The 19,177-nt window shown below is 36.2% G+C and overlaps 1 protein-coding gene across 5 annotated transcripts in view; it reads left to right on the forward strand.

Annotated features, from left to right (window-relative positions):
- The first annotated feature begins 419 nt into the window (after positions 1 to 419).
- WDR17 (WD repeat domain 17) overlaps positions 420 to 19,177 on the forward strand; it is a 56,693-nt gene continuing 37,935 nt past the window's right edge. Inside the window, exons 1-4 of one of the 5 annotated variants that reach the window (XM_017816574.1) lie at positions 420 to 498; positions 2,502 to 2,594; positions 17,079 to 17,207; positions 18,198 to 18,381. In XM_017816574.1, the coding sequence (XP_017672063.1) occupies positions 17,085 to 17,207; positions 18,198 to 18,381 (307 nt within the window). In that variant the 5' untranslated portion in view covers positions 420 to 498; positions 2,502 to 2,594; positions 17,079 to 17,084. Of the gene's footprint in view, positions 499 to 1,038; positions 1,115 to 2,501; positions 2,595 to 11,135; positions 11,614 to 14,982; positions 15,160 to 17,078; positions 17,208 to 18,197; positions 18,382 to 19,177 lie in introns of those variants that run through there. The other 4 variants (XM_017816573.1, XM_017816575.1, XM_017816577.1 and 1 more) reach the window with 4 other exon arrangements.

The following is a 19,177-nucleotide window of genomic DNA, read 5'->3' on the forward strand; positions in this document are numbered from 1 at the left end:
TTTTTGTCCAGAGAACAGGGTAAGACATTTTTTCTTATTTGAGCATGCCTAGATATCAGCTACAGTGGACTATGTTAGCTTTAATGGAAGAAATCAAGAACTATCTTTGGAGATGTAGTTTCACTGTTTGCATTGCGTTGACACAAACACAAACATGATATAGGAAGTTGAACCAGGAGATTCTTTTATCTGAAGAATAATTCAAAGAAAAATACTTGTTCAGTAAACAAGTAAGATCCACACTGCAATCCACCATCCAGCTGCACAAGCAACTGGAAGAGGGAAAAAGTCAAAGCAAAAAACAAGCAGATGTGCTCCAATAAATGTCCATGGGTTAAAAACCCACATGTGTTCCTAATGACTCTAGGTAGAGTGGGACTCAGTGGAATGCGTTTTGTGACTCCTACTTGAGAGGATCAGTCAGTGTGTAACACCACAGACTGCAACTCCTTTCAGCCCAACAACATTGGAGCCACGCCCTCTGCAAACTAGGCGCAGGTATAGCTAAACGACTCAAAAATCATGTCACCTTACAGCGCTGAGCTTAACAACAGGGGCAGCATCGCGGGCAGGTCCTCGGGGCGCGCAAAATCCGCTCTTTCCGCCTGACGCTGGTTCCTGGTGCCCCCACGGTAACGGGAGGGCGGCTCGCTGGCTCTGACACGTCCCCTACCCAGCCACCTCCCCTCTCGGAACCCGCATGGAAGAATCATAATCATCAAGGTTGGAAGAGACCTTCCAGATCATCCAGTCCAGATGTGAAGCCAGCACTACCACTGTAACTCCTAATCCACTAACCCCTATCACCCAGCGCCAGATCTCAACCGACTCCTGAACACCTTCAGGGATGGTGACTGGACCACCCCCCTGAGCAGCCTGTCCCAATGCATGACCACCCTAACAAGAGCGAGCCGGGGCCGGGGTTCGCCCCCGCGGTGTCCCCCTTCTCTCCGCCGGCGCTCGGGGCTCGGCGCTGCCGCCGCGTTGCCCGGTAACGCGCTCCCGGCGTCTGGCTCCAATGGCGCGGCGGGGGCGGACCCGCGGGTTGCCCGGGAGACGGGGCTGGAGTCGCCGGCGCGGCGGTGGATGCGCTGTGGGCTCTGCGGGCGGGCAGGTGAGGGCTGGCGGCCGCCTTGGGAGTGGCAGGGTCTCGGCAGCCGGGCCGTGCCGTGCCGGGCGGGAGGAAGGGAGGGGTGCGGGGGCGCTTCTCGCCCCGAGGGGTGCGGCACGGCCGGGAGCGTCAGCCCGCCGGGGGGCTGCCGGGCCGCGCCGCCCTGCGCACACCTGCGCTCCGGAGACGGAACGGCCCCGCGGAGCTCCCGGGGCTTCGGGCGGTGTCTGAAGCATCCAGGAGCGGGCTGTCGGTATTGTCGGGATTTTGCACTGGTTGGGGGACTTTCCTGCTGTATATCTGTACAGACGTGCTTGTGCGGAAATACGAACTTAAAATCGAGTAGAGGCGGAGGCAGCAATCTTTAGAAGAAGCGAGCAGTGTGGCAAACGCCCTCCATAGGGAGGGAGAGCTTTGGGCTTGTTTGTACTCTAAGTGCTTTTTGTAGCTGGGACAAGTGTGGGAAGGGGAAGCAAAATCAAGCTTAGAGAATTAAAAAAAGCATTCAAATACAAAAGCAAACTGCAGGCTAAACACGCAAAACTTATGAAAGCAAATTTGAGAAAGCAGACTCTGCAAATGAAGAAATAATTTTTATTTCTGTTCAGTAAATTCCTCTGATACCTTAAGAGATGTTGCTGTACAAAGAGGTGGTCATACAATAATTTGAGAAACTGTTTTGGAAGGCTTAAAGAAGGCAGATATGAAATCAAAGTCTGAGATCTTTAATTACTTGGAATGCTGCAGTAAAGATCATAATCCTGGATTTTAGAATCAATAAAGACCATAATGTCCTTAATAATGGGCTTAACCACTGCATGATATAAAACATAAATACTTGGAAATGTCCTTTTTGAGCCCCAAAACTTGTTGCAAGAGTATCCTTCTGATGGCCATGCACTTAGTATTTCAAAAATATTATGGGCTAGGAAGTCCATTATGTCTCTTTCTAACTAATTCTAGAAGTTTTTTGTGTAGTGTACAGCTTCTGGTTTTATGCCTTATTTAAAAATTTTGCCAAATTTAAAAAATTTGCAGCTACCTGCTATTCATAAGAGCATTTCAGGGGAAGAATTCTGATAATAAACACATATGGTAAACAATCAGATGTTTTTCAGACTTTAGCACGGAGTTATTTTGCATAAGTTATTATTGGGAAGACGTTTTCTATTGTTTAAAACAAAGTTCAAGGTGCTAACCTTTGCACTTCCTAACTCTTTGTAGTCCTAAACCAGGGAAAATGCACTTAGGTTATGGCATTTCTTTCCTAATTATAGGCACAACTGTATAGGTTACTGATATGTTTTAAGGTTTCTGTAAGAGAATAAGTGCCTTGCACAAATTAGTCTAATTAACTTTGTGTTACCATTATTTTTGTTTTGCGTATCAGAACTGCTCAAAAGCTTCAGTTTAAGACTGTAGTCATCTTTAGCAAATAGTTGCAACCCATATGGAGACATGCTGATCTAAAGAACTTGCAAAGGTAATATGGACTATGCATGAAATAATACCAATAATGCAAAAATTTTTAAATATCATAGGACCATTGTTTTACTTACTGATTTTTTGGTCACTTATTAATTATTCTCCCTGACAAGGTATCTACAGTCTTCCAGCTCTCAATGTTTCAATGTTTTGTGCATTCTGTTACACCAAATCTTGGACTCATTTAGTAGCTCTGGCTATTTAAAGGGCCCATAACACAGTGATAAATTTGTCCTTTGGTCATCTGCTATGAGGAAAATTTCCATATAGCAAGAACAAAATAGGAAAGTCCTTGGTAAGTTTGACTAATGGTCCATTGAATTCAGTGCGCCAGTATTTTATTTCTAACAGTGGTAATAGGAGATGATAACTAGGGAAAGCAATACTTCCTCTTCCTGCAGTCTTTGAGTCAGAGTTGATGTAGACAGAGTTACTTCAGCAAGTCCTGGTGATGATATTGTGTAACTCACATAATTTGTTCTATAAAGCAAAAGATATGCAGCACAAGAAGAGAAGTAACTATCAATATAACATTTGAATTACAGCAACTGACTACAAGAACTGTGAATTCACCTGTAGGATATAGGCAATTCAGTGACATTGTGTTACTTAGGCTAGCCCTTATTTGTGGTAGCAGCTGAGCACTGGAGAAAGACAGAAGCTCTGTATAGTATTCTTTTCCCTATTTGTGTCCTATAAGCACACCTTGGCTGAATCCATTGGGGCCATTTAGTCCTTATCCTGTTCCAGCACAGACTGGAGATTTTGATTTTGCTGCTGTGTGAGGGATTTATTTGGCTATCAGTATAGGCCTGTACAATTTTGCTGACTTTTTTTTATTTGTTAACAGTATCTATACTAGCTCTCAAAATAGCCTAAAGTATAGGAACATGCCTCATCCAATTCTTTCTTGGTTGGTGTTTTAATTTATGGTGATAACCTTGATTGCACTTTGTCTCTGATAAGTCTCCTCGTTACGTTTTTTCACTTGGGCTATTTAGTTCAGTTTTCTGTGGGAAGCTGTGTGTAAGCAGACAAGTTGATAAGTAGTGATTTCTAAGATCTTCATCAGTGATGAATCTTTTTATTTGTTGTCCAGTGCCTAATTTCCTATTTAATGATGGGAGAGGCACTCAGAAGCCATTGTTGCAGTGGAAAAGGATTGATGTCATCTTTTTTTTTCTCGGGCTGTATATTATAGGTTTCGTATTGATTACATTTATACTGCTTTTCGCCTACTTAATGAAGTTTTTTTCTTAATGCTTCTAATGACTGTAAGTTTGCTGCAGGTTCAGGAACCTTTACCTACCTTTCAGCCTATGTGACCAATTTGAACCCCACTGCTTAGCGTGTATGATATAAATTGATTTAAATAACACTTCTGTATCTCTGGTAATTACTTCATCATACCAGGCTTTTTTAAAACCCTGTATATAAATCTTTAAATTCATCTCTCTTGAATATGTCAACCAAACGTAGTGCATGAATGCCTGGTACAACAGTGTTAAGCTTCCTTCTGTGTTGAAAATAGCTTTCCTAACACATTGTATATCTCTTCTTCTGTCCGCATCCCATTGGTGGTTCATACTCTTCCCCTAGTTTATTACATCCTGTGTTTGACTGACTTTATATGGTTTTTTTTTCCTCTTTCTCTCCTTTTGACTGATTCCATTCTGCTTGATGTGCTACAGTTTTGTAGTTTGTACTCAATTTCATGGTTTCTTGAAACCAACCATCTCTATTTGCATCTTTTGGGGGCAGAAGGTGTAGAGTTTATTCCATCCCTTTGGTTTATATGTTTTAAGATCTGTTTTACTTGTACCATTAGATAATGTGCTCTGTAGTCTCTTTCTTAATGAGACATAAATGGCCTAATTTGATAGTCTGAACCCTAATCTCTTTGGTTTGGCCTTTTGTATTCTCTTTTTCAATCTGGCTAAAGAATCATTTGGGAGATTTTTGCTAGGCTTGATTATATTTAAATTTTTTTAGCATAGGCAAATCGAGGTCTAAGAGAACTATTTAATGCCACTATTTTCATTCTCCTAACTTCCTTTTCAAGTTGGTACCTATTGTCTGAAAATACCTGTGATGGAGGACTGATAATGATGGAATTAATGAGGATATGTCATATCCCAGATATCAATTTCATACATAGGTTTAGGTTCCAGGAAAGAAAGATTAAAACTTCCACTGTCAAGTGTGAGGTTAGCATTGTGAAAGCTCTGTAGCCATTTGTTGCTAACCTACAGCATGCTTTTTGTACTGAACTGCTGGCTCGGAACATGCACGTACTTGTATCCCATTCACCATTCCAGAGAATGGAGTGCAATCTTGTTGCAGTTAAAGAGTTTCTTACTTTGTAGATGGTTGTGGTGTTTGCTTTTTCAGGGTTCTTTCTGTCTTTATGGTTATTGGAGCACAAGTGGCCCCTGAAGTGTCTGAACAAAACTGTTAAATTGATTGCTCTGTAAAAATTCCTAGGCAGAAAATCTTGTGTTTTAGAACATTATCTTGGATACAACTTTTCAATAGTTGATCTGTTTTTCTAATGAAATCAACTCTTTCTTGCCCACATCCAGCTTTAGCCATTTATCCAAATCAGGAAAATTAATATAAGATGATATACAGGTGGATGTCATCCCCACTTTGACTGTTCAACCTTTCTTACCTCACAAAATCCATTAATAAATACAGATGATTTTAAATATTTCCTCGAGTTTCACAGCTAGAAAGAATTATTTCTTTCCTTTTTTTCATTACATTTTTTTCTACTTGCAGTTTATTTTGTCTATGGTCTCGTTTGTGCTTCGGATGCTAACATTTTTTTCTGCTTATGAAAGTTCTTGTTATGTGAGAAAGTGTTTATGTTATTTCATATATCTGCCATAGAAATTTACTTAATAGTATTTATTATTTATTTTATATTTAACATCTACATCAGCAAACTATAGTACAAAAAGTTGATATTATTATAAAAGTATTTACTTTAAAATGTGTTAATTTTAATTCCAGAAAGGGATTTACACTCTTGTAATCTAAATTTACTGTAATCTAACATGTATCTGAAGAATATCTTAGAATGGAATGACTTAGCTAGAAATAGATAAATCCTATGAACATGATACATGCAGTGTGTTTCTTGGCATGTTACCTGTTTGCTGACAGACCAAACAATCAGCAAATGACTGTGGGGTTTAGCTACCTGCCAGATTAAACACTGAGGCACTTCAGCTTTGAGTATGTTCAAATTTTATACAAGTAATGACTTGTATAAAAGAGACAAGTATTTTGGTATAGATGTAGTTTTATGAATAAGATTATAATTTTTCTCTGTAAATATACTGTGTACTCTTTTTGTCTTTTTTGGCCAAGGACACAATTGGAGGCATCTAACTTCCCATTTCTTAAATGTTGCAGGTATTCTTCACAGAAGAATGGAGGCATCTGCTAAGCTATAGTAAAAGTGGTACTATATATATAAATATACTCATATTTTTTTCTGAACAGATGGTAATTTATTTTCTTATAAAAAGACTATAAAGCTTCATTGAATTTATTTTTAAGATCCAGTTATGGAACATCCTTAAGAAGATACATGATCAAGTCCAATCCACTGCTATTGTTGGCAGCTAGAGCTTAATCTCCTCCATAAACTGATAAAGCTCAATCTTAAAAGTAGCTTGTGAGAAGGTTGTTCTAAAGTCTCATCCCAGTGTAAATCTGGTGATGATGGTTGTGTTGCATGTCTGTTACAAACGGCTTATTTTAGTCACTGTTAGGTGGCCTGGCTGTCCTGTATGTCATGCCCTGGTAAATCCATACAGCTTGTTGGGAACGAGCAAGTGAGGGAAAAAATAAAAAAGGACAACTATTTAGAGCCCTGCTTATGTTTGTGCCATTAGTAGCTTAGTAGGAGTAGGGGAAGTCTGGGGAATTCTAATTCTTAACTGACCTTGTATGACATAGGATCACTGAGGCATAGGTTTGCAGTGTCACTATTGTATGATTGGTTATTGCACAGCTTTATTCTAAACATTGTATTTTAGGATTTATTTTAGGATATTTAGCATTATTACATGCTTCATATTCTCAGTGTACAGGTTCTTAAAGCACTAGTTAATAAATAAAACTGGAGGCTTCAGTGGACTTCTTTACTACAGATATTGATGTAATGGATTTACATAATGGCATACAAATTATTAAAGTAATGAATTTTTATACTTTTATAATTAAGGAAATTTTTTAAGTATTTTTTTCTTGGGTTATTTGTTATGTGTTTTTGTCATGAAGACATTCCTATAATGAATTTTGTGTCTTCAAAATGCAAAATCCCAGCGCGTTAATCTTTAGTAAATCAGTAGTTAAGGTAGATAATTTTTAGAGCTACGATGGGACATATTGTGAAATTATGTCTACATGGATTGGCAGAGAATTTTGTCATAGAATTGGGTACAGCAAAAATAAAAATTTCTGAGGTGTAAATATAGTTATTAATTGAAAATAATTCTTAATTTTGAAATATAAATAATGCTGCTGATTTGTGGCAAAAATATATTAAAAAAACCCTGATTTTTTAAAGACATTAGACAAATGTCTGAATATTTCTCTTTATAATATTTAAGCAGAAACAGAAGCAGTGAGTTAGAGATTTATTTGGAAAAAAAGAAGTGCATACTTGATTTGTCACAGTATAACAACTACATATTATTAATTAATAGCAAATTTGGTGGTAAAAGTGGAATATCAAAATAGAGGTTTATTATCTCTCTGCCATTCATGAAGATCTTTTTTCACAACTGAAATGCATTGCTGGCTTCAGATATTGCCAGATAACATGGGAGAATAGCATTAGTTTGTTCATTGCAGTGCCATATAGGACATTACTTTCAGATGTAATCTTTTATCCTTTGTTTTCTAGGTAAACTATATATGTATGTTTTATTTAGGTACAGTTTTCTTAGTGTGTAGAGACTAAGGCCACTATAGTCTCCAGCATATCCTTTCAGATTCTTAAGGTCATGTCTTTGTGGAAAGCAAGGTAGTAGCTTACTGTCATAATGAACAGATATCTGTACTGGAGTGTCCAGAAGATCAACTTTCATATGAAATATAAATAGAAGATAACCATTGATTTATTTTTATTTTTATGATTTTTTGGGGGGTAGGGTGATTGGTGGTGTTTGGTTTTTATTAGTTCTTGACCATTGTAGCACTGAGCTTTAACCACACATTGTGATGTTTGTATCTTAAAGCACCACAGTTTACATCACCACTTCCATTTTTTCCTTCTGGCTATTTTAGGATTTCTGTATCTATGCCTAGTCAATCTGATATGAGCTAAAAGGGGAGTACCTAGTTCCAAAGGGAGAATTGTGAAATGTCTGCAGCACAGGCTTGATTATAGAATATCTCAAATTTGAAGGGGTCTTAAGGATCATTGAGTCCAACTCCCTGTTCCTTGCTAAACCATATGACTAGAAGCATCATTCACAGCTCAGTGAACTCTGAAAGGTTAGTGACATGACAGCTTCCAGATGGAACCCAGTGACCAACCATCCTCTCAGTGAAGAACCTTTTGCTAATGTCTAATCTGAATGTCCTCTGATATAGCATCATACCATTTTCTTTTGTCAGCTCAAAAATGAAACAATTGTTTCTGCATCAAATGAATATGATTTTTTTTTTATCTTCTTTCATTCTTTCTGGAATATTGTAAATAAATTTATTAGGCAATCTATTGTAAGGCTGAATACACCTTGAAGATGTCTCTTCTGGTCTGATCTATCATGGTACATTTTGTTTTCCTTACATTGAGAGCAAAGAACACTTAACTAGAGATACCAACTGGACTTTAGGTTAAATGCATAAACATTTAATAATATTAACCCTAATTACAACAATTTAAGGAATAGAATACTTTGAGATTTTTCATATTTTTATTGTAATAAATAGTGCACAAAGCTTTATTCATCCTACACATAGGTTTTATTATACCTCTATGTCATGGTTTAACCCCAACCAGCAACCAAGTGCCATGCAGCCTCTCGCTTACTCCCCCAACAGCAAGATTTGGGAGAGAATAGGGAGGGTAAAAGGGTGCAAGACTCATGGGTAAAGACAGTTTAATAGGGAAAGCAAAAGCCGTGCACACAAGTAAGCAAAACAAGGAATTCTTTCACTACTTCCTGTGGGCAAGCAGGTGTTCAGACATCTCCAGGAGAGCAGGACCCCATCATGCACATTGGTGACTTGGGAAGACAATCATCACTCCGAATGTCCCTTTCTCCTTCTTCCCCCTCACATTATATACTGAGCACGATGTCATATTGTCTGGAATATCCCCTTGGTCATTTGTGGTCAGCTCTCCCTGCTGCATCTCCTCACAGCTTCCCATGCACTTCCAGTCCCTCTGCCAGCATGGCAGTATAAAAAGCAGAAAAGGCCTCACCTTTGTGTAATCTGTAATGATTATAATCTCTGTATTGTCAACCCTGTGTTCAGCACAAATCTGAGACACAGCCCCATACCAGCCACTGTGAAGAAAATTAAATCTATCCCAGCCAAAACCAGCACACATATAATAGTTTTTCCAGCACTTGGAGATGAATGGTAGAATAGGCAAAAAAATATAACGAACCCATGATGCATTTGCAGCTACTAGTCTTTCATGTCTTTATTTTTCATGTATAATTTAACACAAAACTTTTTAATTTATTTACAGGTAGTTGTAACAGATGTTTTTAAGCAGTTTAATTTTCCACACACTATCTTGAGAAGATTTGAATTGCATCTGTACCTTTGAGCTGAAGATATTACCAGTTTACTGAAAGGATAATACAGTATCCATATTCATTTAGCCCATGCTTCCCTGATGATCCTGAAACTAAATGTGAATCACAGTGTTTGTCTGTCTTGAGAGACTCATTGTTTTGACAGGTTGGTATAGACACTAAGAAACTCAGTTCATATAGATGATGGAACAGCTATAGGCATAACAGAGAAACAAGTTTGTTACTGTTGAACTACTTGTAATTCTTTGATCAAGATTCTTAATGATGCAATGTGCCCTTATGAGAATACAGATTAGCCTGAAAGCAAAGACTTTCCTAAACATGCTAGTGTTAATTTATTTGAAACCATGATTTTGGTGTGTAGCAAGCAGAAATAATGTGGATATGTTTTGTCTAGCAATTTGTAAAATTTTTATACATAGGAGTGGTACATCAGTCATATTTTTATCATTTAGTCATAGGACTTGGATATAGTTGGGGATTTTTTCAGCAGTGTGATTAGAATTGACTGAATTAATCCTATGTTTCTCGTAGAGTTTATCAGACCATGTAATAATGTACACTTCGCATTGTTTGAGTCAAAATCTCAAAGGGCAAGTTATTTGAAAAATTTCAGCAGTACGGTGAGAAGTTCTCTCTCTGTGTTCTTGTGTCTGTATCCATTTATCTGGAAGAGTGTAAAAGCACAAAAAGAATCTGATAATCTTGAAATGCTAAACATAGTGAGTGTCTGGATTTAAATATTTATTGTTTTGTGTGTGTGGTTTGTATTTTTTGGTTTGTTTTTTTTCCCTGGGATGTCATAATTTCTGAGAAAGAGGTTGGAAACCAATAGTATTGCTGCTTTTCTTTATTCCTCTGCTGTGTATGTAGAAATGTAGCTTGCTTATACAATACCCTTAATGGAAACTATGTGTACTGGAGTAGGACAGGTAATGACACTGAGTTGCTCTGTAGAAATGGTAAGTAATTTTCACCACTAACATTAGGTTAATAGTTGGTACTTTCAGCTGTTCTTTTTCTACTTTGCTTTGTTTATTTCTCGATTAAACAATCGGCATTGCAGTTTTTGCATTTATTATAGTACCGATTTTGGAAATCAGCTTGTTAATCCAGTATAGAAAGGCAGAGGTTGTCTGGATTCTGGGTTGCTTAAGAAACTGGGGTTTTTAGATCTTCATAATCTCTGTTGAGGATCTGATAATTGCTGTAATCATGCAGTCAGAAAGATTTGTATGAAAATATCTCCTAAACAGCAGAGCTGATGAAGTGTGCTGCTGCAGTACCGAAATGTGGTGTGAGCAGTACAGCTTTTATTCCTCTTTTTACCTTTTTTTTTCATTGCTATAATGCACTGTGAAATTTAATATGAAACTTGGGAGCATACCAGCAAAGGATGCTGCCTGTGCAAGGAATGAATGGCATCAGATATGTGAAACTCTTCTGAGAGAGAAAAAAGAAAGAGATCCATTTCGATGAATTAGGTAGATTGGGCTTTTTATATTTCCCAGCCAGTGCTGGTGGCTGTAGCTGAGCCTTTCAGGCTCTACTGGCTGCAAACAATGGAGTTGCAGATCTTTTTTTCTTTCTTTTTTCCCCCCTTTTTAAAAAAATGTTAAACCGATGTTTGGCATTTGTGATAGTTTTGGCCCCTCCTACTGTGCCAATTGAAACCACTCCCTACATAACCAAAACAAATCGTTCCCCGTGACTCTGAAGATAATTTACATTTCAATACAAGCTTTTATGCACTGAACATTTCATACAGACATTTCATTTGAAAAAAGAAAGTAATTTTTAGGAGACAGATAAGAATTACTCAAACAGCACCTCGTTTTCAGAGCTCAGAAACACAGCAAAATCTAGAGCTTGAAGCACTAGTCTGCTTTAATTTAAAATATGTGAATATGTAATCTATTTATTGTTTTATTTTTGATTTCTGTTTTCCAGTAGAAAATCCAAGACACAGAGCATTTAAATTGCTGCTAAAAGTATTTCAGATTTATGATTTTAAAGCTTATTAATGTAAATTCATATCAGAGTTCAGATCTGTTCTTTGAATAGGTTGCTGTAGTGTTGAGTAAATTTTAGCACAGAACACATTGGACTTATATGTGTTCAGGTTCTGTATTTTTTATTTCAACTGTACCTTCTGTCATGGCTTGGATGACTTATATTTCTCACTGGTTTGATGAAGATGATTGGTATGAAGGACAACGACGAGTAAGAATTGTTTAAATTAAAATTTTCTCTTTTACTGCTTTTATATTTTTCTTCTTTAAGCTGCTGTTTATTATATCGATAGTATCAAAAAATAATATTTCCGTTGTGGTACTCGCAAGGGATTTTTAGTAGTTTTAATGAGGTCTTGAATCCTGGGTAAAGCACATCCAAAATGAGATTTTTGAAAATTAATGTTGCTAGCTAGATAAAAGGTACTGGAAGTTTGATGGCCACCTACTTGCATTTTCAGGTTGTATAATTTAATGAGTAATTATTTAATATGCAATGAGATGGAAATCAAACATTTAATTTTATTGTATTAGAGGAATTAATATAGCATGCATGGAGTAAACTAAAGTAGTTATAAGCAGTAATTGAGTAAAACAAAAATATTTGGGAGATATTAAATGTGTCTAGTTGTACCTTGGATAGCTGTACGTTTTTGTTAACATGTTTCTGAGGAGGGGGAGTTGTTACTATAGCAACATTTGCAGGATATCTTTGATTTTTTTTTTTTTAATGTTTATTAACTGCATGCCTTAGGCAAGCTTAGTCTGCAGCTGCTTTCATAGGTTTATGGTAGGAAGTGAATATAAGTCTCATATATTTCACTGTGTTAAGCTCCTTTATGGAACCATTATTTCTGTGATTTCTTTTTCTTGTTTCCATACAATATCGTCAGCTAACAAATTGAATGCAGGAGGTGCTACTGAAACATAAGCAGCTGCTTTCATTATATTATTGTGTATTACTTGATAATGCCAGTTGTATGCTCGTAAGTATAAAAAACCAGCAGATTTTAATACTGTTTCACTGTTCTCTTTTTATATATCACTCGTGATGTGAATGTTTCAGATGTGGAGTTAATAGCTGTCATCAGAGATTCAGGTGTGAGATGTGCCAAGAGGTAACTTTGTCTGACATCAGAACTACCTTGGCAATTTGTATACAGAAAAGCAATCTTCTGGTGATTGGAGTAGTTCCGAATTGGAAGATGAGAACAAAATCTTATAGAAACTCTTAGATGCTTCATAGTGAGATCAGACATGGTTGTATATATCTCTTTGTATTACACACAGTATCTGCAAACTAGATTTCTGATACCATATGATTAACCAATACTCTGTAGGTGATGCTAGATGTGTTTTGTATTGATTAGGTGTGTAGTTTAGCATTGCTGATGATGTATTGTTAGAACTGTTAGCATTTCTGCATGCTTTGTTTTGAACCCAAGTGTTGGTCTTTAGAATATTTTGTTAAAGTTGCACAATAAAGGATATTCTAGTTAAATGTACAAGTAGTGTAGTCAAGACAGTCAAAAACACTCCTCTGTAAGGCTTGTTCTAAGTTATGGTTTTTTAATGTTGTTTATGTTAGATTTTCTAAGCAGGGTATCTATCTTGGATTAATGTATTTGGGTTTTATTTCAAATGTTTGTTTCTGTGAAATATATTTCAAATGTTTGTTTCTCAAACTTCAGAGAAAGGTCCACAACTACTTCCCTTGTGAAGCCAAGAGATCCTGTGGTTAAAGAAATTCTGGTAGTGATTTGGGTCCAAGTTTATTGTGGAGGTTTAAAATGGCTGTGAACACTAGTAGAACACTTGTTCATTTAAAATGAGCTTTTAAATCAAAGTATTCTTTTCCTAGTCATTGTCTGGATAACGGAATGCACACATTTTGAACACTTGCTAGGTTACCATAGGCTAGGAAATGTCATCTGCAATTCTGGTTGCAAGAGTCTAGCCAAGGCTTCTGGTGTTTTTGAAGAATCTTGTTGAAGTTCAAAGCTTTGTCCAAGGCACCCTCTTCCTGCCTCTGGTTAATCTTCTGATTCTCTGGGAGCTGTAGATGGCCTGTGTGCCATGAATTGTATACAAAAGTGGAAAAAACTTTCCCAGTTTTTGCAGGGAAGTGTACAAATTGTCTGTACTGCTTAAGGGCAAACTAGCAACCAATCTGGTGCTTTAGCAAGTAGTAGACTACTTTGGTTAAATTCTGCTGGAGAGTATGTCAGGCTGCATTTCTGTGTCGAGCAGTACATGTGTAAACCTATATAATTATTCTACATTGTTTTACATTGTGACTGTCATTATTAATATAGTCAGACTTAGCTCATCTTTTGCCCAGAAGCAGTTTCTTGAAGTAGTGTGTATCATCTCAATCAGACTATGTAGGGACCTACACTAGTAACTGCAGTTGGGTAGATCACATCAAGAACTGAAAATTCCTTACCATTTTGCAGCATTCCAAAGTAGGAAGAATTTTTTTTATTTTGTCAAAATTTTCACAGTATAAGTTTTCTATTAGCTTTTAAGCTTCATATATACCAGAATATTTCCAGTTCATTATTTCATGGGTCTGGACAAATTATGAGAATTTAATTTCTTAACATGGCTGTAATGTGCTTGGTGGAAGAATTATTTATGTTTCATTATGAATATGTTATTAATGAATTAATTATGTTTATGTTATTACATGAGATTCAATGCTATTGAGGCAGGCATTGTCAGGCAGTTGTTTACTGCTGTGTCTTGCAGATATGCCAAGATTTCTTGGTAGCCTTGAAGAACTTCATGGTTTTAGCAAACTTAAATGATTTTGCTTCAAACTGGTCCCATCTGACATGGTAATGAATTTGAAACACTGTGGTTCCTAGGTCACATTTTCATCCTCAATGGATTTTCCCTCAAAGATGGGTAAATATACCCAATATCTTAGGGAGACATCACTTTGGTATCACTAAAGATCTTTTTGATTATTACATTATCGTTGATATGCTGACAAAAATATTGTTACATGAGGACAGTAGTTACAGGAGCATCAGCATGCTTTCCACATAAGAAAAGATGCAAACTTAATGGGAAGACAGTGACAATAGAATGAACAGAAGCAGAGGACGCTGGCACTTCACTGTATATAGCTGTTAAGAAACTAGGGGTTTGTATACACAGAAGCATATTGATTAATATGAGGCTATTGTATATCCACATTTGTATGCGTGCTGTACTGCATGGGGACTCATTTGGACAGGTCATACACCACATGGACCATAATCAAAGCATATGTAAGCGTCTGTTATTGGTTGTGTTTGATGGTTATAAAGTTATGGATACTTAAAACATGCAAGCACATGTATTGATAATGGAAGAGTGTTAAGTGATGGGTTTAAAGAGCTGTCATTATTCTACAAGTGTCATTGTAGTACAGCTGGGAAATACAACAAGCAATGAAGTACACTGAGTAGCTGAAGCAGAGAAGCAGGAGTTAGGTTAAAATTAAAATGGTGCCTTTTAAAGAGCTGCAGTTGCCAGGCTACTGACACTGCCGTTTTGTGTGTGGTGCGACACAATGCTCAGTCTTTTCTCCTGTATCCTGTAGTAACTGCATTATTCTGTGAACATCAAGGTTTAGTTCCTTCATCTGTCAAGTAAAGTGATTTCGTTCTACAACCAGAATAATATTTTCCATTTTTGGAAGCAGCAAGGTATTGGAATGAACATGGAAATGCTAAAGTGGTTTACAAAAAATGACACCTATGCTAAGGTAGGGATTATTAGGCATTTATCTTCAAACTGTTAATATAAAGCCGTGGCTCTATATATAGTCCATTCAGTTGTTATTTTTCAATAATATTTATTATATACAAAATTTAAGTTTATTGTGGTTGGTTGTTTTTTTCTTTTTTTTTCTATATTTAGCAACAGGAGAGGGCTTAGAGTGTTCCTGCTTCTGCCAATTGAAAAGAAAGGTTTTTGTTGTCCTCCCTCTTTATTTCATCTCCTTGGAAACTGTGGGCATCATCTGATAGCTTTCCCAGTGTGGTATACATTTTTTACATGCACAGGGTTTTTTTCAGTGTATATTTAGAGTTCAGTATAATTACTTGTACATCTCTTATTTCAAAATAAAATGCTTTTTTAGAAAGTATGAAAAATGTATAAAAATGTACCATGTGTGAAATCATACCTATATATATTCAGTTATGCTGCCCTTTTTTGTCTTTTTACTCAGGCTGTTCTGATGAATGCTGCTTTCTCCCTTATACTATAAGTATGCTTAACAGAAATCTATAATGTCCGAAAAGATCTGCAGGAAACTGCTTTAATGCATGATACTTACAGGAGACTAAGTTAGTATGCCATACAACTGTCATTTCTTCTAGATACTATTGTACTGAATTTCAAAGCAATTTCTTCCCTTTGTAAAATGGTATATAGCTCATTACAAGGAGCAGGAAATAATAACAAGTTTAAAACAACAAATATTAGTAAATAAAGTGTACATTCCTTTCTGTAATACAGCTCAGAATATTTTATGCATGTAACTTCTTTATATATACCTGAATAGGAAAAATCTAATTGAAAATCAAATTTTAAGAACACTTATTAAGCACAAATTCTTAAATCAGTGAAAGAATGGTATTGTACAGAGCAGCATTTTTCATCTAAAATTCAAAAATTTCATCTATTAACAGGATTTTTTAAATACAGATTACTGCAGAATCCTACAAGACAAATGTATTGTTACTCTGAAATAAACACTTGTTGAATTCTGTTTTAGCATCTGTAAGATTCTTGTCTTTCAACATCATAGTCTTAGCTCTTTAACCTAAAGAAGTCATCCTACATGTAATGTTTTTCTACATAATGTCCCCCCAGTCCATTAATCTGTTCACAGCATAAATGTGGCCCCAAATGAGACATTCTGTTACTAAGTAACATGTTGATATTATCATGAATCAAATGTGGGCTAGGTAGATAATTGGTCTGGCCCAGCAAGGTGTTTTTTACGTTTTTATGTTAAAAACAGTTGTCTCACTCAGAGCAAGATGGTAGTATGAAATTTGTTTTGGATGTTGAAGGCATAGTTTGCTGTACAGTAATGTTACACTGGGCTTTGCCTTTGTTTTTTCACAGCTTACTTCAACTTTTTTGTTAAACAGTAATTATTAAGAAAATTTAGAAAGCTTCCTATAAAGGATGATGATAATATGTACTGCATAGTTCTATGCAAGTGGCTTGAAGACCTTTGTACACATGTTGCTTTAACTTAAAACTATTAGCATATGGTTTATTTTGTCTGGCTGTCAGTGGGAGATGAACGGGAGAGCAGAGAGGGCATTAAACTGTAATATAGAAAGTATTGAACCAGAATGCAGAAGAAAATGGGAATGATGAACAGTTTCAGCTAGTACACATCAAGAACTATTCAAGTTTTCATTCGCTGCTTCCCTTCCCCCGCCACTTCTTTTTCCTTCCAAATGGATTGTTGTGAATGGTATTCAATACCCTTTCTTCTGTAGCACTGTAGCCTCTAAACATTTGCTTGACTTTATTTTGAATACATTCTTTTGTATCTCAAGCTAGTTATATTTTTAAGGTAGATATTATGGGAACAAAGAAGTATTATTCTCTTCTTTAAAATTCTGTCTTCTTGTAGTCTAATGAATTTCTGTTTTAAAGGCAAAAATGTCACAGGTTAAACAAGTGGGACTTTTAGCTGCTGGATGTCAGCCATGGAACAAGGATATATGTGCTGCTAGTGGGGATAGATTTGCCTACTGTGCTACCCTTGCTATTTATATTTATCAGGTAAGATTATCCTTGTTTATCAGAATAGTTATGTTTTTACATTGTTGTTGATCTCACTTTGAACCCTTTTAATAAATGTTTCTGCAATTCTTTTGAAGGTATGGTAGGTGCTTAGAAGATGTCTATGTAAAGCTCAGTCTTCCATTCAAGATAGCCCTAAAGTTGTATATGTCAAGAGTTAGTTTTAAAAGCTAGGCTCACAATCCAGCAAAAACTTGAGATGAATGAAGTGCAGCAACAGAAAAATGTGTTCTGAGAGAGAAATGAAGCAATTTGAAGCTGTAGTATAAAAACAGTACTGTGCACAGTGGATCAAACTACTTCAAACTTGTGGATTCCAGAGTTGCGGCCCACCTTTATTTGATTTGGAACTTAAACTGCTCAGGATTGTGGTCTTCTGAAGTCTGTGGTTACTAAAAAATAGAAATGCTGTGATGTGGAATTTTCAGAATGAGAAATATGTAAGGAAATAAAGGATACACTTACTTTAACTTCAAGAGTTATACCGCTTGTAGGATTAAAATAAAAAAAATTTCCTGTGTGATGTTTGGGCATGTGATTTTTTTTTTCTCTTTTTAGTTTTTAACTGTATGAAAAAATGAGTATGATTAAAAAATGAGAAGGATTTCAAACTCGTTTTCGTATTCTATCCTGTTTAACTCTTTGGAGATTACTAAATGGTTGTTACCATGCCTATAAATAAAGCATTTTAGGATTGTTTGAATAAAGTTATTAATGAAATTTAATAGTTTATAAGAGACAAGAGAATAGACTATTAATACCAATTGAGCTAATTGGATATTTGACAACTTTTCTATCAAATATATGAGAATTTAATTTATTCAGATGTGAGGCGCTGACAATTGTTAAATCCACTATAAGTTCATCTGTAAGTCTAATACTGTTATATGAACTAATCTCCAACCCAATAGTACGTAAAGTGAGTTTACAAAAAATGTATGTCTAAAATGCCTTTTATTATTTGTTTAGCTGGATCATCGATACAATGAGTTCAAGCTCCATGCAATTATGTCTGAGCATAAGAAGACAATCACAGCCATATCCTGGTGTCCCCACAACCCTGACGTGTTTGCAAGTGCCAGTGCAGATAGTTTAGTGATTATTTGGAATGTGAATGAACAGAAAGTTGTGGCCAAGCTGGACAATACAAAAGGTATTTCAGACAAGGAGATATTTGATCCATACAGCTTTTTAATCCATGGTTATGAGAAATACTTGATACAGTGAAAACTCTGAGCAGTTGTTAGGCCAGAGGTTTAACAATTGCCCAAAACAATATTCTTGACAGATTTGTTGCAATCAATTTTAGAAAGTAATGATAGTGTGAATGAATTGCTGTGAACCATCTTGTAAGTGGTAAAGAAAGAGGTTATTCTTTTTTTCTAAAGTACTTGAACAATTCAAGAATTAACTTTGTTAGTGATTTCTTATTGAGCAGGAAAAGAAACCCAGCACAGTATTTTCATCTGTATAAAAGGATAAATAATTACATTTTTAAACTTGTGTGTTTTCATGATAACTTTACCTAAGGGAAAGCAAATAAAATGTAGTCTTAACAGATTCAAGTATAAATGATAGTGAATTTGAAAAACAGCTTTTGTTTAAATACCCTAAAACTTGTCTACCTGAATCTTCTCTCAGGACTTGAAACTGCTGATTTGGACATTGTGTTACAGGTCTAGGGGGTTAAACATCTGTGTCTGCAATTACCTCTCTCTACCCAGCTCTGATTTATTCCCTTTAGTCAAAACCAGGACCTGTATTTCTGTTCTTACAGTCAATTTCATCAGGTGTTCTTGACTCTTACATTTGCATTCTTGGAAAATGAGTGCAACCTAAGAACAGTCAGAATTTCAGGATCTAGTAACCCATTTTGGGACTCCCTACTCTGTTCTCTCCTGAGCGTTTTAGGATACCTCTGAAAACCTTGTGCATCTTGCATATCCTGC

Source organism: Lepidothrix coronata, unplaced genomic scaffold, assembly GCF_001604755.1.
Source record: "Lepidothrix coronata isolate B3197 unplaced genomic scaffold, Lepidothrix_coronata-1.0 Scaffold56, whole genome shotgun sequence".
NCBI classification, from domain to species: Eukaryota; Metazoa; Chordata; class Aves; order Passeriformes; family Pipridae; genus Lepidothrix; species Lepidothrix coronata.